The 20,704-nt window shown below is 41.5% G+C and overlaps 1 protein-coding gene across 1 annotated transcript in view; it reads left to right on the forward strand.

The window, feature by feature from the left end:
- The first annotated feature begins 6,193 nt into the window (after positions 1-6,193).
- Positions 6,194-20,704, forward strand: part of ccdc88ab (coiled-coil domain containing 88Ab) — a 60,110-nt gene continuing 45,599 nt past the window's right edge. Inside the window, exons 1-3 of the mRNA XM_070840607.1 lie at positions 6,194-6,256; positions 6,384-6,484; positions 16,630-16,738. Coding sequence (XP_070696708.1) covers positions 6,194-6,256; positions 6,384-6,484; positions 16,630-16,738 — 273 coding nt within the window. The remainder of the gene's footprint in view (positions 6,257-6,383; positions 6,485-16,629; positions 16,739-20,704) is intronic.

Here is a 20,704-nt window from a genome sequence, read left to right on the forward strand (position 1 = left end):
AACATCTTTAAAAAAGAGATTATCACCCTAAACATCCAGCGACAGCTTCACTGAACAGACTTTTTCCATGTTTCATTAAACCTGTGACACATCTTTTTGTAACAAATTTGACAAATTTTTGATTTACAACTTTCCTTGCAGACGTGTGTTTGTTTCCAGATTTCCACCAACATAGATATTGACATTGCCTGCATTCATCCTTTACTGTGGCTGAAAGACTTTTGTTTCCCCTGTCTGTCAATGACAAGACAGTAATTGGATCCACCCTCCTTGGACTATTGTGGACATGTATAAGCTTGAGGGAGCCGCCGTTTAGACAGCTCATAGCGACTTGAATTGGCAAGGCATGATTTCCTTTGTCACAAGCGTGGTAATTACATTACGGCACATGGCAAGGTTCCACTTTCTCAGAGCAAAGTGGAGCAGAACTGTAGCTTCTGGAAGAGCGAGTTGCTTGGGCTTGCCGCATACAACTACATTAAAGTACAATTCTTGCATAACAATTAGTTTTACAATGTTGGGAGACTGAACTCTGGTGGCAAATGCTTTTTTTTCTACCTTAAGTGGTTTTGTACTATCATAAGCTACTTTCCGTTATGATAGATCAAAAAGCATCAAGATCAGAAAGAAAGGCCACTATGTGCCTGGCATAGTACATCAGGTGTTATGTTGCCAAAATGAAGTCCATTGAAAAAAATTCCACATACAGTTCAGTAAGTGATTGGCTTTGTCAGTGTAAAGCTCCTATAATAAATTAATCTCACAGGACCCGTAATGGTTAGATTGCTGATTAGAAAACCCCCATTGTGTGTGTGTGTGCGTGCGCGCACAGTCTGAATATGAATGATGATTTATATATGACAGGATAAGTGATTAAGCCTGTATGATACATGTGCAATACACAAGAAGCAGATGTGTTGCTAATGAATCAAATCAGCGTGAGATTCAACGATTAATGAAGAACATAAAGAAGACACCGCATAAACACTCAGAAAAGGGCACTTTCAAGATTTCAGCAGGGAGAATGATCTTCACAGCATCAAGTATAAAACCCCTGCCCGAACACAAAGGAATAACAGAGAAACTAAAACTTGTTTCATTACAACTCAGACCTCCAAATTCCCAACCCTAACCCTTGCAGTATTGTTGATCTAAAAAGGCTCTCAGGCAGAGTGATTTAGAGCCTTGAGGCCTGGACTGCAAACAGATAATTACATTTTTGGTCTCAAGCCTCAAATCCACAGCAGTCATTAAGGCTCCTTCTGAAAATCCCTGACTAATAATGGATTAAACAATATAAATAAAGCAATCAAACAATAAAAGAGACCACGGCTAACCTTGAAAATGATGTGCAAGATATTAAAATCCTAGAGGTAGAATATGAACAATAAACAAGTCTTCATCAATATGCTGGCAGTTAAAGTCTTCATACTTTTAAGCTCGACCACAGCTTGGTGTTTGAGATAGGAGAGAAGACAATTACATTTCTGTTATGATGATATAATGATTATGTTTATCTTTGTCTATATGAAAGTAAACACTTCATCTCTCTGGGTGAAGGAATACATCAGAATTGCACAGAGTTGGGACCCACACATCTTTAATTCCCTATAATGTTAAATAATTAGACGTTGACTATATGCCACAGGGGTCTTAATTATTTGACTGGAAATTTGAATGTTAGGCATTGATTTCCCATAGCAGCAGTACAGGATGGAGACAAACGGAGACAGAGGGGATGGTTAGAGTGACCTCCACTGCAAAGACAGAGGTCAGACCTTCCAATTATTGCCAATCTATAGAGGCAGGAGTAATGTTTGATATGAATGGTCTGTTTTTTTGTGCTGCCCCCTCTAGGAAGACATGTCATTATTATCTATGTATCATTATGTTTGTGGTGGTGATTTTTTCCCTTTTTTTTATCAGTTAACAAACATATTCAAAAAGGAAAGAACAGAGAAAATAAGGGGGAGATTTAAAAAAAATTGATAGTAGCGACTAAGTCCACCAAGGAGACAGTGAAAGGATGCTGATGCCGGTTTGTCTGTTCAACATGCTGGTCCAAAGCAAGACAGCTTTACAACTAATGAGCAGACTACCATTAAATTTATCACGGCTGATAATGATTCCTAGACTTTGGTTATTTTGGTTATGTCAAGCTTGCTCATCGGGTCAGTGTGACAAGGAATCTCAGTAAATACTGGACAGATTGCCATGAAAGTTCATAAAATGTCCCCCAATGTTTGTAATCTCATATTTTAGAACTTGTAATTCTAATTATGGTCAAGAATATTTCATTAGATCTCATAAACACATGCTTTTACTCAGAATATGCTGTTTAGTTTTAACTTTTAACTTATCAACAAAAACTACAGTGTCCACCTACCTGTAGTATTAGTCATATTACCTTTTTAGGGAAAGTCAGTGAGAGATATATGTTACTTGGAGAAAGAGAAAATGGTAAGTATTCAAACTAATCTATCCAGCATTAGTCAGCCCACCCTGCAGTCGAGGCCACATGACATCAGCACAGCTCCAGATGAAAATGTTTGTGGTGAGTTGTAAATACCAGTGAAATAACTAACAGGAAACTGCAGTCATCTAAAGAGGAGAGATGGAGATTTTTTATCTGAGAGAGGCGCTGTAAGGTCATGCGGTTGTTCAGAGAGAGAATTTATTCTTCCTGTTGTGGATGTGGGAGCAGCTCTGCGTCATGGTTGGTGGATTTTTTATCCCCGGGCTAGATTAATACTGACATAAGGAAACATTTCCATGTGTATACTGGTGCTGTGGAGTCTGAGCCAAAAGACGGCGTCGGTGGGTTTCCTCCGCCTGCTGTAACAACTGAGTGGATGTGTGAGGAACGCTGCTACAATCACTGAGTCACTGGGTGGAGGTGGATGCTGCTGTGAGACAAAACTTCTTAAAAGCATCATGAATAATACATTTTTTGATGAAGCAGGCAGCAGCACCCTGTTCAGTCTAAGGTTAATGAATCCCTCAAATAAACGTTACCACCCATACACAATCACAAACACATCCAGCTATACAAAATATCCATCTCATCCTCCACAGTAATTGAGTCGAACATAATTGTGTTCATGCTGCTGTCTGGGTAAGCAGGCAATACACGAGCCAGGGAAGGTTTTCATTATCTGCATCAGTGTTTAATGGTCTGCTGGGGTGATAGGGTTGGCGGAGGTGGGTGTGGGTTGCTTCAAAAGGGTGATATTGGATTTGAGTAGATTCTGTAAATTGCTCCTTTTATTTCACATCATTAAGATTAGATAAACTGATTTCCTAAGAAGAAAATTGAATTTGGGGAGAAATTGGCTTAGGTGTGATTGGGCAACAAAAACAGCCTCTTATTCTGAGCAACTGGGTCCTACAGACACACATCTTCTGCCAAATACAACATTTTATACATGTACTTTTTTTTTTTCTGTGCTTAATGGTTTAAAGCCAGCGGGACTCAGTTGGAAAAAAAGTTTATGCATTGCTTCTCTCATTTGAATGCAAATGTAATGACAGATGTGGGGCTGTTTGCTCATGTTGCCAAACCACTGTCAATTAAAGCTAACAAAACAAACCCCACACAGTCCTGATGAAGCAAATTAGTTGAGCTTATAAAGGTTAAACTATTAATAAATATAACATAGAATTAATTGATTATTTGTTTTTCTAAACCTTTACTTTGATTATTGCACATTAAAAATAGGGGTTGGGTTAGGATATGTAGAATATGTTGGAATATGTAACTTTTGAAATAAGAAACACATTCTCTGCTTGTGCTACTGATCCACTACATTATGGTGCAATTTTTATAGGCTAAACTAAATGAATTCAATACAGTGATTAAAAAGAAATAGAAAACAGACATACTTCTAAACACTCAGACATAATCTGTTCAAAGCAGAACCTGGTACTTAATGCCTCGATGAAGATGCAGACTGTAAGTTTCAGTAGGCTGTTTTTGGCATGCCTTGGATTTTCAATAAGCTGCACTTCATGCTGTAACCTCCTGATGTGAACTCACATCCCTCCAGTCAAACATGTTTTGCAGAAAACAAGTCACAACAGGTCTACACAGCGGTCGTTATTCTGAATGCAAATGAAAACCTCTGGCTGTCCAAGAGAGCTGCTGCAGCTTATTAAAGCTTTATGGGGAACATACAATAATCCATTCATTCTAACTAGATTCGTCAGAGGTGACCCAAGTCCCCTGTTCCTGTATCAATGATTGGGTTTTAATTGGCTATTTGGCCACACAGCCTCTGCTCCCTATTCTCACCGACAGAGCCATTTATCAATTGTTGATTAGGCGACTTCGACCCCTATAATGAATGACTGTGGATCTGGACTTATCATTCACACATGCTGATACAGCTAAAAGAAATTCTGCATTTTTACATATCAAGTTCCCAATAAGTCCACATTACAGAATTTCATTCAGCAAGAGCTTATTAGAAGTTCTGAGGTAAGTTTAACTTAACATATTTATTTTGCTCAATGATTTGAAACCTTGGAAATTCCTTAACTTGGTTTTTATTTAGATGGTCGATCTTTGGTATATCAGTACAGTTACAAAACATCCACAATCACTTTTTTTATTTATTATTTTCATACGATCAATTATTTTCTTGATTAATTGTTTGGTCCATAATAAAATGTCAGGAAATAGTGAAAAATTATCATTACAAATGTGTCTCGAAGTGTCTAGTTTTGCCCAGCCTACAATCCTCCTATAAAGGGAATTTTTTTCACTTTACAGTTTTCACTGGAACTGGGTAATGTTGGCATATTTGTTTGGAAAATGACTTAAATGATTAGTGTATTATCAAAATAGTTGCCACAAAAATATCTGTCTGTCGATCGATCTCCTGTATAAACTCAACATATCATGTGTCCCAAATTACACCCTATAATTTCCCTATAAACACCCTATATTTATTTCCTGCAGATCCTGCATGCTGCACTGATATCCCTCTCTTCTGACAAACAGGATGTGACATAATACATTTCCCACACAAAGGAAGTTTGACTAGAGTCACTTCTTTCATTAGACGATGATATTTTAACCTTCTTTGAATGGCCTATTTATAGATATAAGCTCACTGAATGATCATTTACCATATACTAGTCTCTTTGTCCATTACCCACCAGGTGTCAGTAGCCTACTCGCCTTGCTGCTTTGATATACTGTATACTACACATGCAATGCAGACAAAAGGTATGCATGAATCCCAAGAATCTCTACTTACAAAAGAAAAAAAAAAGTTAAATATGTCACAGCATGTAAATTACAGCACTAAGTCTGTGAACAAACTTATTCCCATCTCATTATATGTCTGCATCTCTCCGTAAAAACCTCCTTTCCCACTCAGAAATACTGAAATATAATAATTGTAACAGATGACCAAATGATCTCTAAGAACCTTAGAAAGAAATGTGATTAGAAAGGGGTGCTTTGATCAATGCCCTATTTTTTTCTTTTGGAGCAGAGGAGGCGGAGGGAGATGCACAGGGGAGGCGGTACTAAGTGTCCTCCAGTCATCCTCTCACTCCCTCTGTTCATTAGTATGCAGCATTTGAACGGAGGCAGACCGGCCGCAAATGACTTAACAATTAATTTGAGGAGCAAAGCGACGATTTTAAACCCAGGACCTTAAAGCCTTTGGATTTTTCCGCACTGGGATATTTTCTTTAATTGCCGGAGGTATATTTCCCTTTAACGCAACCCCTCTGTGAGCTGAGATATTTGGCCATAAACGCTCCTTTTTTTTCCAGAGCAAACCTCGAGCGTAAAAAAAAAACATACCTGCACAGGTTTCATGTAGTCTCTCCTCAGATAGCTAACACAGAGAATATCCTCAGGTTTTTTTTTTCTTAACAAAAAATGCGATTCCTTCCTTTGCCATGAGGTAACCAAACCCAGTCTTTGGCATCTGAAACAGCTGGATCGTGTCGACCAGATTGTGGATTAACGTATTTCTTTTTTTTTTTTTTTTGCCTCCCTGAATATCTCCAAGAAAACCGCGGACGTCTTTTAGTGGCTCTTCGCCAAAATGAGCGTCGTTTTGATTGAATCAACCACATGAGCGGAGTCTAAATAAACACCCATTTCTCCCAAAGGAGTGCACATTTTTTTTCCATATCTGCTGAAATTAACGGCACCAGTTTTCCTGGAAAAAATATGGAAAGCGAGGTTTTCACCCCTTTGCTGGAGCAGTTCATGCTCACGCCTCTGGTCTGCTGGGTAAGATCCCTGTTTAACTATTCAAATGTGTCTTAAGCTCACCTCTCAAACAGCTTTTGCTGAGTGAAAGCATTTCCTTTGAAGTGCGATTGATTTTTTTTATTTGCATTGTCCCATTTATTTCCAGGTGAAGACAGTCGGGCAGCCTACAGTGACCGATGGCACCAAATTATCGGAATATATTGAATTAGTGGATGGGATTTACCTGAACGAGATCATGCTTGAGATGTAAGTAATTTGAAAGGGATTCACAAATGTTACAGAGCAGTCCATTTGTCTCCTGCAGCACCATAATGTAACAGGACCTTTGCTTGGGACCTCAAACGCACCATGTTTATACATGTACAGTATATATGCCTCAAAAAAATGTATAATGTTGGAGCCATTTTCAATATCCAGACATTGCTGTTTGTTTTCCAGCCTCTGTCCAGCGCTTGTAATTGTGTGCTGGAGTGAATGTAGGCTATGCACAAAGGGACCCTGTATTGGGGGCAATGATGGGTCACACTGTCACAAATGCCTACAAGCATCCGTGATGCAAAGAGGCTCCAAGTAGCTCCGCAACTTCCAGTTGTTCTGTTTTTTCAGTCACCCTAGACTGTCATCTGCAGCCGTCTGAAAGACACCCCGCCCCTGGAAGCTGCAGCGCTCCTGCTGTGCTGCAGATTACACTAGAAATAGTAGCCTTAAGCAGAGCGGCCCTGAATCTGGATGCAGATTACCCGGCAATGCGGGTCCTTCATGGATGCAGCAGACCAGCATGGATGCACATGTGTTTGTTTTTGGTCTGGTGAAAGGGGGAGTGGGTGGCTCGGCCGATCTCTTGATGTTGAGAGAGGGTGGATCCTGGAGACGATGAGGCATTCTGTGTCAAATCTGTCTCTCTTTCCAGTCACCTCCTAACATATCGCATGGCAGAAGATGGCTTTCCATTCCCATGTCTGGCTTAATGCAGTTTACTTCCTGCTTGCAGGGCAATTTTTCATATTTTCCGCTAATGCCACACTCTACACTGTCAGCATTTACTCCTCCTGTATGGCTGTCAAAGGAGTGTTCTGCCAAGCCTGCTCCCAGTGGAATTGATTTTCACTTCACAGGAGATTAATAATGTTTTGCGCTTTCGTAGGGCAATGTGTGTCACCTCGCTTCACTATCTCCCGTATTCCAATGTTAGTTTGGCAGAAATCCCTAAGCAAGGGACTCAAGTCTGTCTCTGTATTTTTACGTGAGCAGAGTCTATCCCAGTACTCCGTGTGAATTGCTTTTAGAAGGGTTAAGCTGTAGCTGTGTTGCACGAGGAGCTGATTAACCCCGACGGGCCATTTCCTGTCTTTGGTGTCCTCCTTCTTCTATCTTGCTCTCTTCCAGTGTCCTCAACCTCCTGCTGCTTGGCTGAACTACTCTTTTAAGCTGCCTTCCTTCAGGTTTCAGCTTCCTCTTCCGTATCTCATTCCCATGCTTGAGTTTTTTTCCCCCTCCTCTAGGCTGTACCTACACTCTCAGAGGAGTCCTTCAGAACAGAAAGATGTTTAGGGAGGTCATTGCAGGTTCAGTTGGACAAGGACGTCTTTCCTCCTCCACACACAGCCTCCGCAAAACGGTGAATAAGTCAGCAGTATTTTTAGAGCATTTTCCCTTATGGGACGGTTCATGGTGGAAAGAAACAGGAAAGGATATGAGGGGGAAGGGTTGAAGGAGTGAGCGCGACAGAAAATGATTTGCCAAAATGCCTAAACATTCTTAAACAAGACAGGGAAGATATGCGAAGAAAGCCCAAAAGGGTGACCTGCAAAAGACGAATTCATGCCCTGCTTTGCCGAGGCACAACTCAACAGCTCTACGTGTTAACACTGAGATGTTTGACCAGGTACTCGGTAGGATTTCTGTAATAAATGGAATGAGCTGGACAGGAATTTTTTCTGTGGCTGTTTTGAGCTGTTCCTGTAGAGAACAGCCAGCATCAAGCTGAAACGCACTGTGACTGGCTTAGTGATCGCCTGACAGGATGTTGGGGATTGCCAGTCACAGCCAGCTCTGTGTGTTTATGTTTGTGTGTGTGTGTGTGTGTGTGTGTGTGCTTTTCTGCAGGGCTTCTGTGTCTGCGTGGGAGTATGTGTATCTGTGGGGTTTTTCTTCTGTGCATTTTCATTTGGGCTGAGGCAGCTGTTGGTAGCCGTCTTGCCCAGCCACCCTCCCACACAAAAGGCCTACAGTGTTGGTCAGATGTTAGGTTGGTGAGACTGCTCTTTGTCTGCCTCTCCCACTTAACAGCACTACGTGGTCACCTCCAGTAGGCTCAGCTAACCAACGGACTGTATCACAAACTAAAATATATGTTACAGCTCATGCATCTAAACTTAACAGTGAGTTTTGGATGACGGCACCCATCAAAGACTTGTAATGAAACACGGGGAACGATCCAAAGTTTCCAAAGAGTGTGTAACGCCTCCTTCCCTCTCTCCATCTCTCTCTTACATTGTTACACTCATTAAAAGTGGTTTAGAAACCACAGGTGAGATTTTTCAACTTGTGTGAAGAACTGTAGGCGATAATAAACAAGGATTGCATTTGTTGTAATTCTTAGCCTCCCACAAACCCACTCTTCCTCTCATGTACGCCTTTTGTTTTTTGTCCTCACCCCCTGTGGTCTGACAGCTTGAAATATATTATAGTGAGTGTGAATTGTCATTGCGCTGCTTGCGACTCATCCGCTCATGCTCAAAAGGCTCTCCTGGTGTTAGCCTCCAGCCAGTAGCTGCTGTTCGCACTGGAAAAAAACTCTATAGAGTTCAGCACCGATGACACAGAAACACTAAAAAACACACTTGTATTGCAGAGTGGATGCTAAATCTGTTTTACTTAAAAATATTTATCTCTGTCTCTGTCCCAAAGTAATGCTTACACTACTCCGGCTGAAGAAACCTGAGCTTTTAACGTTTTTACTGGTGATGTCAGCTGTTGTAGTCTAAGCTGTGGTGCTGCTGTGTGAATGTCTCTGTATGGCCTCAGTGCAGACATGGCAGACAGGCTGGCAGCAGTTGTCATTGGGAGAGCATGGAGAGGGAAGAAGAGAGACCCTAGGATTATCTAACGGTTTGCTGACATCCAGATGGCACCACGTCCCCTTCCCCCGCCCTCTCTTGACTGACATTACCTAGCCAATTAGATTGCCTCCTTGGCGCTGTCAAACCAATTAGTTTTCCCGCTCAGCAAGAGGCGGCCAATTAAATTTTTGTCAGAGTGACAACTGTCCAGTTGAATTCTCTGTTTTCCTGCCAATCCTGTAGACCCGTGCTGGCTCATTGGCCTATTCGGTGAACCAGTCAGTCTGTCCTCTATGGGCTGTTGGGACAGAGTTATGTGAGTTAGAGATAATTGCAGGAATAAAAAAGGGAGATTTGATGTGTCCTACTTGATTTTTGCAAAACAGGCGTTTGTTGCAGTTGTGGCCCAGCTGTAACACTGAAAGATAGGTGGAACACAAATTACTTAGAGGTAAAATTAAGAAAAGAATGCTCTTGAGTATGTTATACAGGTTAATGGATCTGTTGGCTTCTTCAGACAGATCCATTCACGTCTGTAAATCTGTCTGAATGTCTGCACACATGGGGTTGAGAGCATAAATAATGTGAGGATAACTATCAACTTCCAGCCTTTTTTTTCTGTAGATAACATGCAGACAGGGTGCTTGCCAATGGTTGTCTGTCATAAAGCAGTAAACCAGTGAGTCAGTGAATGTGGATCTATTAATACTGAATGCAGAATAGCTGAAAGCCTTTTTTTTTTTTCTCTCAAGGCCACATTACTGTAAAGCCACTGTATAGACTCATATAACGCAGGATGTAGTCCTCACTGTGCCTGTCATCACTTCCTTTCATAACAGAATTGGCCTTTCGACACATCGTGCATACACAAACACACTCCGATCTTGACCAGTGAGGTTTGCAGAACAGTTTTGACACATGTTTGTTTAAGTCCTGGACCCAGTTGGTCTTTTGTTGAAAATTACTTTCTTTTGTTACCCGACCATCAGCTGCATTATTTGATTCTTTCTCTAATTGTTATACTAACATATGGCGTGTACGTTATGCTCATGCTACGCATTTTAGGGCATCTGGTAACGCTTTATTATTACAGACAGAATCTAGAAAAGGCCACGTCAGATCTTCTCCAGGCTTTTATTTCAATCTCACATGCATCTTTTCTACTGTTTTTAACTGTTTCGGACTCCCTTTCAGGCAGAATCAAGACAGATCTTTTTAATATTCCATTTTGAGTAAAATCACAAGACAACAATGAAGTTTTCCACATTTCAGTGATCACTGATTCAAAGGTTAAATGGGCATTGAACATATATGACTAGTATTTAGACAATAGCTGAATGATTAATTACCTGATCGAAGGAAATAATTTTGTTAATATTAGAATTAGTATTATGACTATTTTAGTCATTTTTTAAGCAAAAATGCCCAATATTTTCTGATACCTTCTTCTCATATGTGAGGATTTGTGCCTTTGTCATGTAAATTAAATGTCTTTGTGCCTTTGACTGTATTTAGACTAAATAATTAATCAGTTAATTCAGTAATAGTGAAAATGATTGTTAGCTTGCAGCCCCATATTGGACCACGCTTTTTGTCCTGACCCTCATCTTGTTTTCCTCTCTTCCCACTCTGTCAACACTCATTCATATCCCTCTTTCCGTCATCCTGCTTTTTCAGCATGTCTCAACACCTACTGTTACTGAACCTTTTGCCTCTGTCCGTCCATCCTCCTGCAGGAGTCTTTTTCTTCATCTCTGTTTCTCTCTTTCTGTCTACGCCTCACCTCTCCTGCTCCCTCTCTTTCCTCTCCCTCCTCTGTTTTCTTTGAGCATCATGTTGAAGGCTTTGTTGTCTTTCTCTAGGGCTAGTTACTGCAGACATATTTGGGATTCCAGCTGGACTAGAGAAAGGAGGCAGGCAGAGCTGCTGCTGGGGTGTCAGTTTGTTTTGGTTGCCCCACTGCTGCTGCCTGAACTTTGGGGTCCATAGCCTTTCACGTCACAGTGTAGAATTGGACATTAACCTGGCATCTCTCATAATCGTCTTTGTGCCATGCCATGCTCTCTGTGTCTGCCGAGCAGGAGGATGTGTATCAAGTCAGACAGGAAACAGCAGCTGTGACCTTGACAGAACAAAACTTTAACAAGGCCGTGTTAATGTGAGGCACTCGAAATCCCACAACCAAGGACACGTTAAACTGCACAGGGACCATATTAGGATTTCAGAGAGTCTTAACTTTCTCAGCCTGAGCAATTTAAAGTGAACCTGATTTTCAGTGGTCAACGTTTAAAGTGTATGTATGGCTGCACCATGTTTACATGTCAGGAAATGGCATTAAAAGTGCCATTGAACCTGTCAATTGTGCTGCATTTCATTTGACTACAAATGAGTAACAGCCCACAACGATTTGATGGTGTGTTTTTGGATGCATTGATGCCTATAAAGTTATCTGAGGAATACTGCAAACCTCATTTGAGACTGAGGTTTTGTTAGAGACGGGTGTTTATTTCAAATTTCCCATTCCCCCTGCTTTATATTTGATTATACTTGATCCGTGTCAATTTGCTGTTGCTACAGTTTGCTGTTAATGCAAACTCAACACTTCCTCCATCTGCTTCATGTTACAGGCCCTTCAGTTGCTCAAGGGACCTAATCCCTTCTGTTCCCAGGAAGATTTTTGCTGCGGAACATCTGCAGAAGTGTTGAGTTTCATTAACAGCAGGTCAATACTGAGAATTAACAGCTCAGTAGAATTAATAAGTGACCAAGTACAACATTTGTGTTTAAAAAGAGGAAGTCAGAGCAGCGGAGTAGAATAGTGTGACTATAAAGGAAACTGAAGGGCTTGCACACCATGCTGGATTTATATTGTGAGCCATTGTAATACAAACACTGTAAACTATTCTTTTTTTGAAATTGCATTGTTTTGTCCATATTTGCCAATGTTTTATGGTGTCAGTGCTTATAGTCCAGGGCAAGGCAAGGCATCAGATCAACTGTTTAACTGTAGTCCCTATGGATACAATGGCAGAGGGGAGGAATGGGAAGAGGCCTTATGGAAACAGAAAGACAAAGACAGGAGAGAAACGAGTCCATGAAAAGACAGGACAAGGAAATAAGGTGATGAGAACCCCATACCAATGACCAGCTCCTCACTGGTCTGTTTGTGTACTATTGTTCCCATGGTGGCAAAAGGGTTGGGGATGAGCATTAAGTTTGTGTGACAGTAAAATATAAAATACTGGCATACCAGCAATGCTAATTAGGCATGTTTTTGTTGCTTACACAGTATTTTTAATGTGGTGTGGTATACATTTACCATCCTCATTCAAACTAAAAGTTGTAAAAATACTTACAAGCTTCCATTTGGAAAGGTGGCCAGTGTGTTAACATGCACTCCAGTATAACATGATTTGATTATAGCAAGATTAAGGCAACATTTTAATTATTGCAACTGCCCAGAAACATTTAAACAAAGTTAACTTGATTGTTTTAAGGTTGTACTCTTTACAGAGCTATATAATACTCATTGCTGTCTTGCAATGTATGCACCATTGACTGGTTCTTGATTCTTTGCCATAAAGGTTTGATGTGTTTGGGAAACGGCATAGCAATATTTGTGAAGGTGTTCTGTGAAATTAAACCCAATTCGTTTTGGCCTCTTAGCTGGTAGGAATCTCCACAAACAGAAAATAACTTTTATTCATTATTGGGTTGGTTGTTTCTACAAGGCGTGTAAATGGTTCGATTAAAGAACTTGACTTTGATTTGGGTAACTGGGTGAGGTCCGTGTACTGAGATGCTTTAGGGCACGCTAGTTAAAATTTTGGCACTGTGACAATCCTTTTTTCAGCTTGCTGTTAGTAGGTGTCTGCTCACATTGGTGTCAGAGAATTAACCTGAAGTGAACTGTTAACCTTAGCGTGGCGGCTATTAAGCATTTCCCAGATTCCTCTTGCTGTAGCTGTTTGACTTCCCGTTTCTGTGTGTGTGTGCGTGCATGTCTGTCTGTCTGTCTGTCTGTCTGTGTGTGTCTTTTACACACACAGGCACAAACACACACTCCCCCGCTGTGTTTGGACAGTATAGCTCATAAGCTTTATGCCGAACACGTGGCCAAATGTAGCCTGCATTTCCTCTTTGTGTATGTGCATTTAGCCTACTTTGTGTGTGTGTGTGTGTGTGTGAGGTTGTGCCTGGCTGCCCATCGTGATTGTAATGTAGCCTGTCACATATAGGTTACCACTACTCCCTAACTTACCCAGCCAATCAAAGCCAGGAGATGAGAGGAGAAGCCCAGTGGCCTCAGGCTCCACATAAGGCTGCAGTGCCCATCGACAGCACCGACGGACCGACTTATTGACTTGCCCGTCTGGCTGACTTGCTTACTAGTTGTCTGCCTTGCTGGCTCTCTGCCTGTCTGTCCCTAATCTATTAATCTATTTGTCTATTTAAAGTCTTAGGTTTACTGCATCAGCAGGAACACGGAGGGAGGCAATAAGTGGGATTTTTGACCCCTGCTGCTGTTCTAAGTCGCTGTATTTATTTGCCTGCTGATCCACAGGGGGGGGGTCGGCCTGTCCTGTGCTTGCATGCGTGGCATGAGACACGGAGCCAAAGAAACGAGGGGTGGATTGTGTAGCGCTGTAATGGTTTTGTTGTTGTGGCCGCCATGTTCTTGGCCGACTCTGATGGTGATGGAATGTGTGAATGGGAAACCCTTTCCTCGCCGTCTTTCTCTCTTTCGGCCTCTTCTTCTTTCACACACACCTCATTCACCATATCGCCCTCCTCGCCTTGACAGGATTACAGCCTCCACTGTGCCTTTTTAATTAACGGGTTAAATAGACCCCCTACTATGGACCTCAAAAGTGTGTGTGTGTGTGTGTGTGTGTGTGTGTGTGTGTGTGTGTGTGTGTGTGTGTGTGTGTGTGTGTGTGTGTGTGTGTGTGTGTGTGTGTGTGTGTGTGTGTGTGTGTGTGTGTGTGTGTGTGTGTGTGTGTGTGTGTGTGTGAGAGAATGGGGAGGTCACATGACTGTTCATTTACACCCGTATTAGAAAGAACCCTGTGTCCTTCTGATTAGCGTGTGTGTGTGTGTCAGGGCGGAGGCTGATCAAAAGACTAATTAACACATCCTTTCTACAGCCGGATGATTTAGAGACAAGCATTCTGCCCTTTTTCTTGGGGTGAAAAACCAAGTAATGTGCTTTATTAAGATCTTATTTTAGAGTTAATAAATACAAACTCCAGTAATCACATTAAACATAAAAAAAACTGTTCTAGCAGATGTTTGACTGCATTGTTTTTTGTCGTCAACATATAGATAGTTATAGGAACTTGGATATTTATATCCCTTGGTTTGAAGCAGGCTCCTACAGTTTGGCTTCATGTGAAATAGAAATAATTGAGAAACAAAGAGGCAGCAGCGTGGTCTAGTGATTAGGATGATACCATTCAGCCAAGTCCCGTATGACTGCAGACATCCACGAGGCTGGATGCCCTTAAAGAATCCTTCACTTTGTGACCTCCTCTCTCAAATAGAACGATCCAGACAATATAGCTTTAAAATCTTGGTTATATCCTGTCTTTGTAGTGTTTCAGGATTAGGCTTCACTGGGCTGTTTGCCCGTACAGACACAGACATGACTGTGCTACTCTGGACTGCAAGAGTACAGATGCAGACACATGCGCGACTACACATGTGCTGCACACTGTATGCATGCATGCATACATTCACAAGCAGCCAGCACTCTCCTCCCCCCCCTACTCAAGGCATGTTGACCCTCATATGTATATATAGGTCATACGATGGATGTGGTTTGAAGTCTGAAGTGCATATCACGTAGAAGAGAGCTGCTCCTTAACAGTGTTGATGGAAGGCTCTAATAATCTCAAGCACATGAGTAGTGTTGTTTTTCCCAGACAATCCCAAGGCAAATGTATCATAAATTAATTACAGCAAGAGTGTTTTTTCAGGGAAGGTGGGTGGGATTTTACTACTTTTATCGCTTGGGCTCAATGCATATTATATTATTATGTCACTAATTAATTTTACAAATCAATTTTATAACGCCTGTATGCTTAGTTAAAATAGACCCAAGCGATGTTCATCTTGATATTAAATTGAATTTTTCGACATTTAATTTGACTATGATTTCAAAATTGTGTTTTTTTTAAGGCCAGCAAAGTATGACAGCAGATATCCAGTCTTTCAAAGTGTCCCCTCTGCTACCGTGAAGCCATATTAGCTCTAGGGTTTCTTCTTTGTCACCACCTTTGTTCTGTGAAGTGGGTAGTCTAGAAAATTTTCCTCAGGGGATCAGTAGATATCTCATTAAGACCCCACATAGTGGTATAGTTTAACCTTTAACTCGTAAGCATACAAAAACTGCCATTTCAACACGTTTTTAGTCAACCCTACTCATGCTGTCAAAGGCGCCCTGACGTGTTAACTTTACAGTTAAAATATGGGATGGTAAATAGCGTGCCTGGCAAATGGCTGAAAAAAATTCCAAAGACACAGAAAGACAGATTACCAGGAAACTCATCTTTTTGCACCAGTCAGTTACACTGATAATCTCTTTTTAAAGGTAATTCCCATAGATATGCTAATGGTAGTTTGGATTGCTGTAGATAACAACGGCTGGGGTGAAGGTACAGTGTGAATTTGTGGAATGTCTATGAGGCTCACTAAAACATGTTGACACCTGTGATAACATCAGTCATCATGTATGCTCCCTTTAATGTCCTTTGGGCAACACACAGTCAGATAAACACACACGCTGTCTATTCTACAAGCACTAAGACCGTACTGCTTCTCTGTGATTCGGACAGAAGATAAGAAATGGCGACGAGGTTAGAGGTCAGAGAAATGATGAAATCCTGCTCAGGAGTTTAAAGCACATTCTACAGAGTCTCTTGAGGAATTTCCTGTGTATGACAATGTAGCCTGGAAATTTAAAAGGCCGTAAAAAGACATTTGAATTGGATTTAATCTACCAAAGAATTTAATATGAAGGCTGGGAACAATGCTGTCTGAAACACTGGTGCCACCAGATTTAAGGGATGGCATTTTTATTCAGTTGGCCTGGGCTTAATTTGACAGTTATGACACTGACCCTTCGTGAACCTGGGTCCATTATCACTATGCTGCTAATGTTTTAGCCAAACACACACCCGTTCCATCACACAGAGCAACCTAGTGTCAAACTGGGTTGTTTGAAACACTGGTGTTTCAGAGACACACACTTGAAACATTCAATTTGTGCCATTGGATCTGTCTTCGCATACATACATTAGATAACATTATGCCTTTTCTTTCCCACAGAAATTCTAAGGCCACGGTTCAGAGGACCAACAAGAGAGTGAACAACGACCCCACACTGCGCATCCAGAACCTCAGTATTCTCATCCGGCAAATTAAAGCTTACTATCAGGTAAGATATCTTTCTGCAAAGTCACTTGTTCCTTTTTGCTCAATTAAAAGTAAAGTTTGCTCAACAGTGTTCATGTTGAGGTGAAGGTTGAGAGCTGTTTTGTGCAGTGGATCTACCGATATAGTTCATGATGAATAACTTGTATAAACACATTCACGCATGGCTAGGGCTGAAGCGTAGCTCTAAGTGGAGCCGTACACTCTGTTCCCATAGTCTCTTGTGCCTGAGCTGGGGTGGTCTGCATCCAAACAGTGGGTTTGTACCAAAAAATGCAATCAGACAACACAGCTTTCACTGGCATACACACAGAATGGAATGTGTCCAGACAAGCACATGCCACATGAAGACTTGGCAGTGTAAACAGAGATATTTTTGTAGATGTATATGTGTGTGAATCCGTGTGATGTGGTATCGTGACCCCCATCCAGATGTCAGAGAGGGCCCGATAAATGAACAGAGACATCAGGGATGTGAAACACATGAAGCCACTGATCTGCCTCTCCTGCTTACTCTCATGAATCATTTTTTCCCCCTTTTTTAAACAAAAATGCTTGTGTAGCATTTCGCTCTTGGATGATGATCCTGATGCTGTCTCAGGTGTCCCAGAGAGGGACCAACCCTTCAAAAAGCAGCTAACAGCATTACCTTAATGCCTATGCCTAAAGACAGACTTTAGTCAGAGATATGTGAGGGTGATAGAAGCACACCAAGTCACATGTAGTGAAGTCTGAATTCATGCTCAGTTAGTGTTTACTGCTTAGCACGGTATCGGCTCATCAGGCCCTGAAACATGTCAGTGTTCATTCTCACCACACTTGATAATTTATTCAACCAAAAGGAAGTGATTGGGACTTCCTGAGAATCTGATGGGCTAAAAAGGAAGTGGAGGAGGAACATAAAGGAAAGATGAACGACGGGCTGTTTGATAACAAGATATCAAAGTGAGCCCCACACTTGTCACATGCAAGACTTAATCTGATCACCAGTGGAAAGCTGTAAATGCAGGTGGGAATGATACACGATCATTTACGTTTAGTCAGGAAAGTATTGCGCTCACACTGCATTTGTACACACATATCCCACACCACATAGTCAGCTTTGCAGATTGCACACACTGCACGCCAAAAAGATCAATGTAATCGTAATCTATAATCCATCTCACTCTTCGTGGCTGAATGTAAATTTGCAGTTTTTTACGCTCAGCAGCATGAATAAATCTGAATAAATTAAGCCAAATTACCAAATGTCAATTTGTCACCACAATTGCGCAGTTCTGTGACTTTACTTGTAATGTTTGCTTTTTTCTTTATTTTGAGTCTGCTGTTATACGGTGTTGCTTAAATGCACAGTGTCAGCTCTTCACTGCGTGTTACTGTTATGCCATTTGTGAAATCCCTGAGCGTTCTGCGAATTGAAACAATCAAGAGAGAATATGATTCGCTGCATTGCTGCAACAGTGTTTACAGTAACCACGAATTGAGCGTGACCCAGCGTGCTGTTGCGACAGTGCTGAGTTTAGGAATATTATCATGGCGAAGCAGTTCGACTGACAGAGGCACAGATTTCCCACACTTCAGATTTAGGACTGTGACCCATATCCTCAGGGGCTTTGGCTTTGCAAAGGCTGTGTAGAGGCACTTGTCGCGTGATGTCGTATAATTCAAATAATTAAGAGTGAAATGTAGAAACAGTGAATTTTAAAACCGACTTAAGCTGCATTCGATCACATTTTCTCTGTAACTTGATAGTGCTGGAATAAGACTGAGCACTTGTTAAGGTTCTCTTTTATGTCTGTAGATTGTTTATAAATCTGCCGTTTCTATGTCTGACGCCCCAGAAGTCAAGTGAAGAGTGTCACCGACTGGTTAATCGCTTTGTTAGACCGAATTTGCCTTCATTTTAAACATCCTGTTAGTCACTCCCCACTCATCTTATTTAAACAATCAGCCTATTGTGTAGACTTTGACATTATAAGCTTACAAAAGCTCCACTAGGCCGCCAGTCAGTCATTGAGTCAGTGACTGCTGGGGTTAAGTAATGACCAGCACAGTCGGTAGATGATGAGATGACGGGAAGGGTTAAGGACATTAACTGAGGGCATCTGGGTGATGCGGTTAGCGGCAGGACATGTGCTGGATCCAGCATGTTCATACAACACAACCCACCCTGCTTTTTCTGCTGAACAAAGAAAACACAACTGAAAATGTGATTGTTTACTTTGAGTTGTATTTCTTTTTCTCTCTTCAGAGTTTTGCTTCTGGTCAGCAGATTTCAGATTGTATTGAATTGACTAATTTAAGACTCTTGCAAACACAATGTAGGTAAACAGATATCGTTTCTGAGATCTAAATGCACGGCTGGAATGGCAGTATTTATTGCTTTTGAGGGCATTTAACCCATACTGTTGAGTAATCTGAGTTGTTTTAGCTTTAGAAGGATGGTGTAAGCCAACAATGAGATGCTTGTTCACCTACGTTGTTACATTAATCCTCCCTGTTTGTCCCTGCATCGCTCTGTTGACCTCCCAGTCACACTATTGTTCAGCCACTTGTGTGTGCAGGCTCTGCCTCCCAGAGACCACCTACAGGGTAAAGTCTCCCATAATTCCCTGTTGTCCTATCCGAGTGTCTGCCTGCCCCCTTGATGGCGTTTCAGGGACCTGATCAGCCACTGGGTGAGCTGGTAGTAAGTTGGACCTGCACGACATTTTAATGGATATTTTAGCCAAGCACCAGACTGTATCATAGCTAGGCTCATGGGGCTATTAGTGCTTCATACTAAAGAGTTTGGTTTTTGATGATACAAAAAGTCATCCAAGACAACACTTACTGATTCAGACTCTCTTGATTGTTTGCACTTTGAATTATCTCAGTTATCTCAAGCATTTCCCTTGAATCTGACCGTCAGCTGAGCTCTGAGCACAGAGCCAAAAACAGCAGAAAACGTGTAATTTTCAAAATATTAAACTTACGGAACACACTGTTCCTACTCACACACAGCCTCGGCTCTAAAGTCAGAAAGAGCTGGTTCTTATTAGGTTGATGAGGAGGAAAATTGGCTTTGATATACGGTTTTGCGGTGGTCCCCTTTTCCTGTGGTTGTTTTGTCGCTCACCGGTTTCAAATTTCCCGAGCCATATGGACGAAGATATAACAGTTCAGGTCATAGGCTAATGCACTTAGCAGGTTTTCAATTTACTGTACTACTCAGCACTTTGAAAGAGGACTTGGAGTGAGTGGAAGCTATGCATGGTTGGTTGGTTCTTGTAATTCAATGAATTGATCTCATTTAAGACTCTTCTAATCAAATTTTCCCAGTATTCTTAGATCAGAATCAGTTTGAAACCACTTTCTAGGTACGGGTCTCCCTGTATGTCCACAGAGAAAATAGTTGGTGTGTATTCTTCATCAGAGAATAAGAGGAAAATGAGCTGAAATGAGCTGATTTCACACTCATTAAAGAGATGTCTGCGTGCACTGATGTCCATAGATGTTTCGTCTCCTCTATAAAAGCTCTATATTTCACTCTGCCTGTCTGGGAGGAAGAAGGAGGGGAAGACTTTATTGAATTGAAGTCCTTGCTGACTCGCCAAAGGATCCTCTGGTGTCAAGAGATGACTAATTCATTAACCTTTTCAAACCACCAGAGGCAGGCAGTTGAGGACCTTTTCATAGGATTTTACTTTGTCCCTGTCCTCCCCCATTCCTTCCCTCCGCTACTTTTCCACCCTCCCTCCTTGCCCCTTCACATCTGTACGAGATGTAATCCTAGCAACATGTGTGTGTATGTGTGCGTGTGTATCACTTTCCACATGGGAAATGCATTGAAATTGCAGAAGTTGTAAAAACGTCAATTGGTGCAAGACAAGAATTTCAATAATAATGGCTTTCATTTCATAGCATGAGCTCTCTTAGGTTGAGCTCGTTTATAAGGAGTGTGTGTCGGTGCACATGTTTGTATGTGCGC

This window comes from Pempheris klunzingeri, chromosome 12 (assembly GCF_042242105.1).
Source record: "Pempheris klunzingeri isolate RE-2024b chromosome 12, fPemKlu1.hap1, whole genome shotgun sequence".
NCBI classification, from domain to species: domain Eukaryota; kingdom Metazoa; phylum Chordata; class Actinopteri; order Acropomatiformes; family Pempheridae; genus Pempheris; species Pempheris klunzingeri.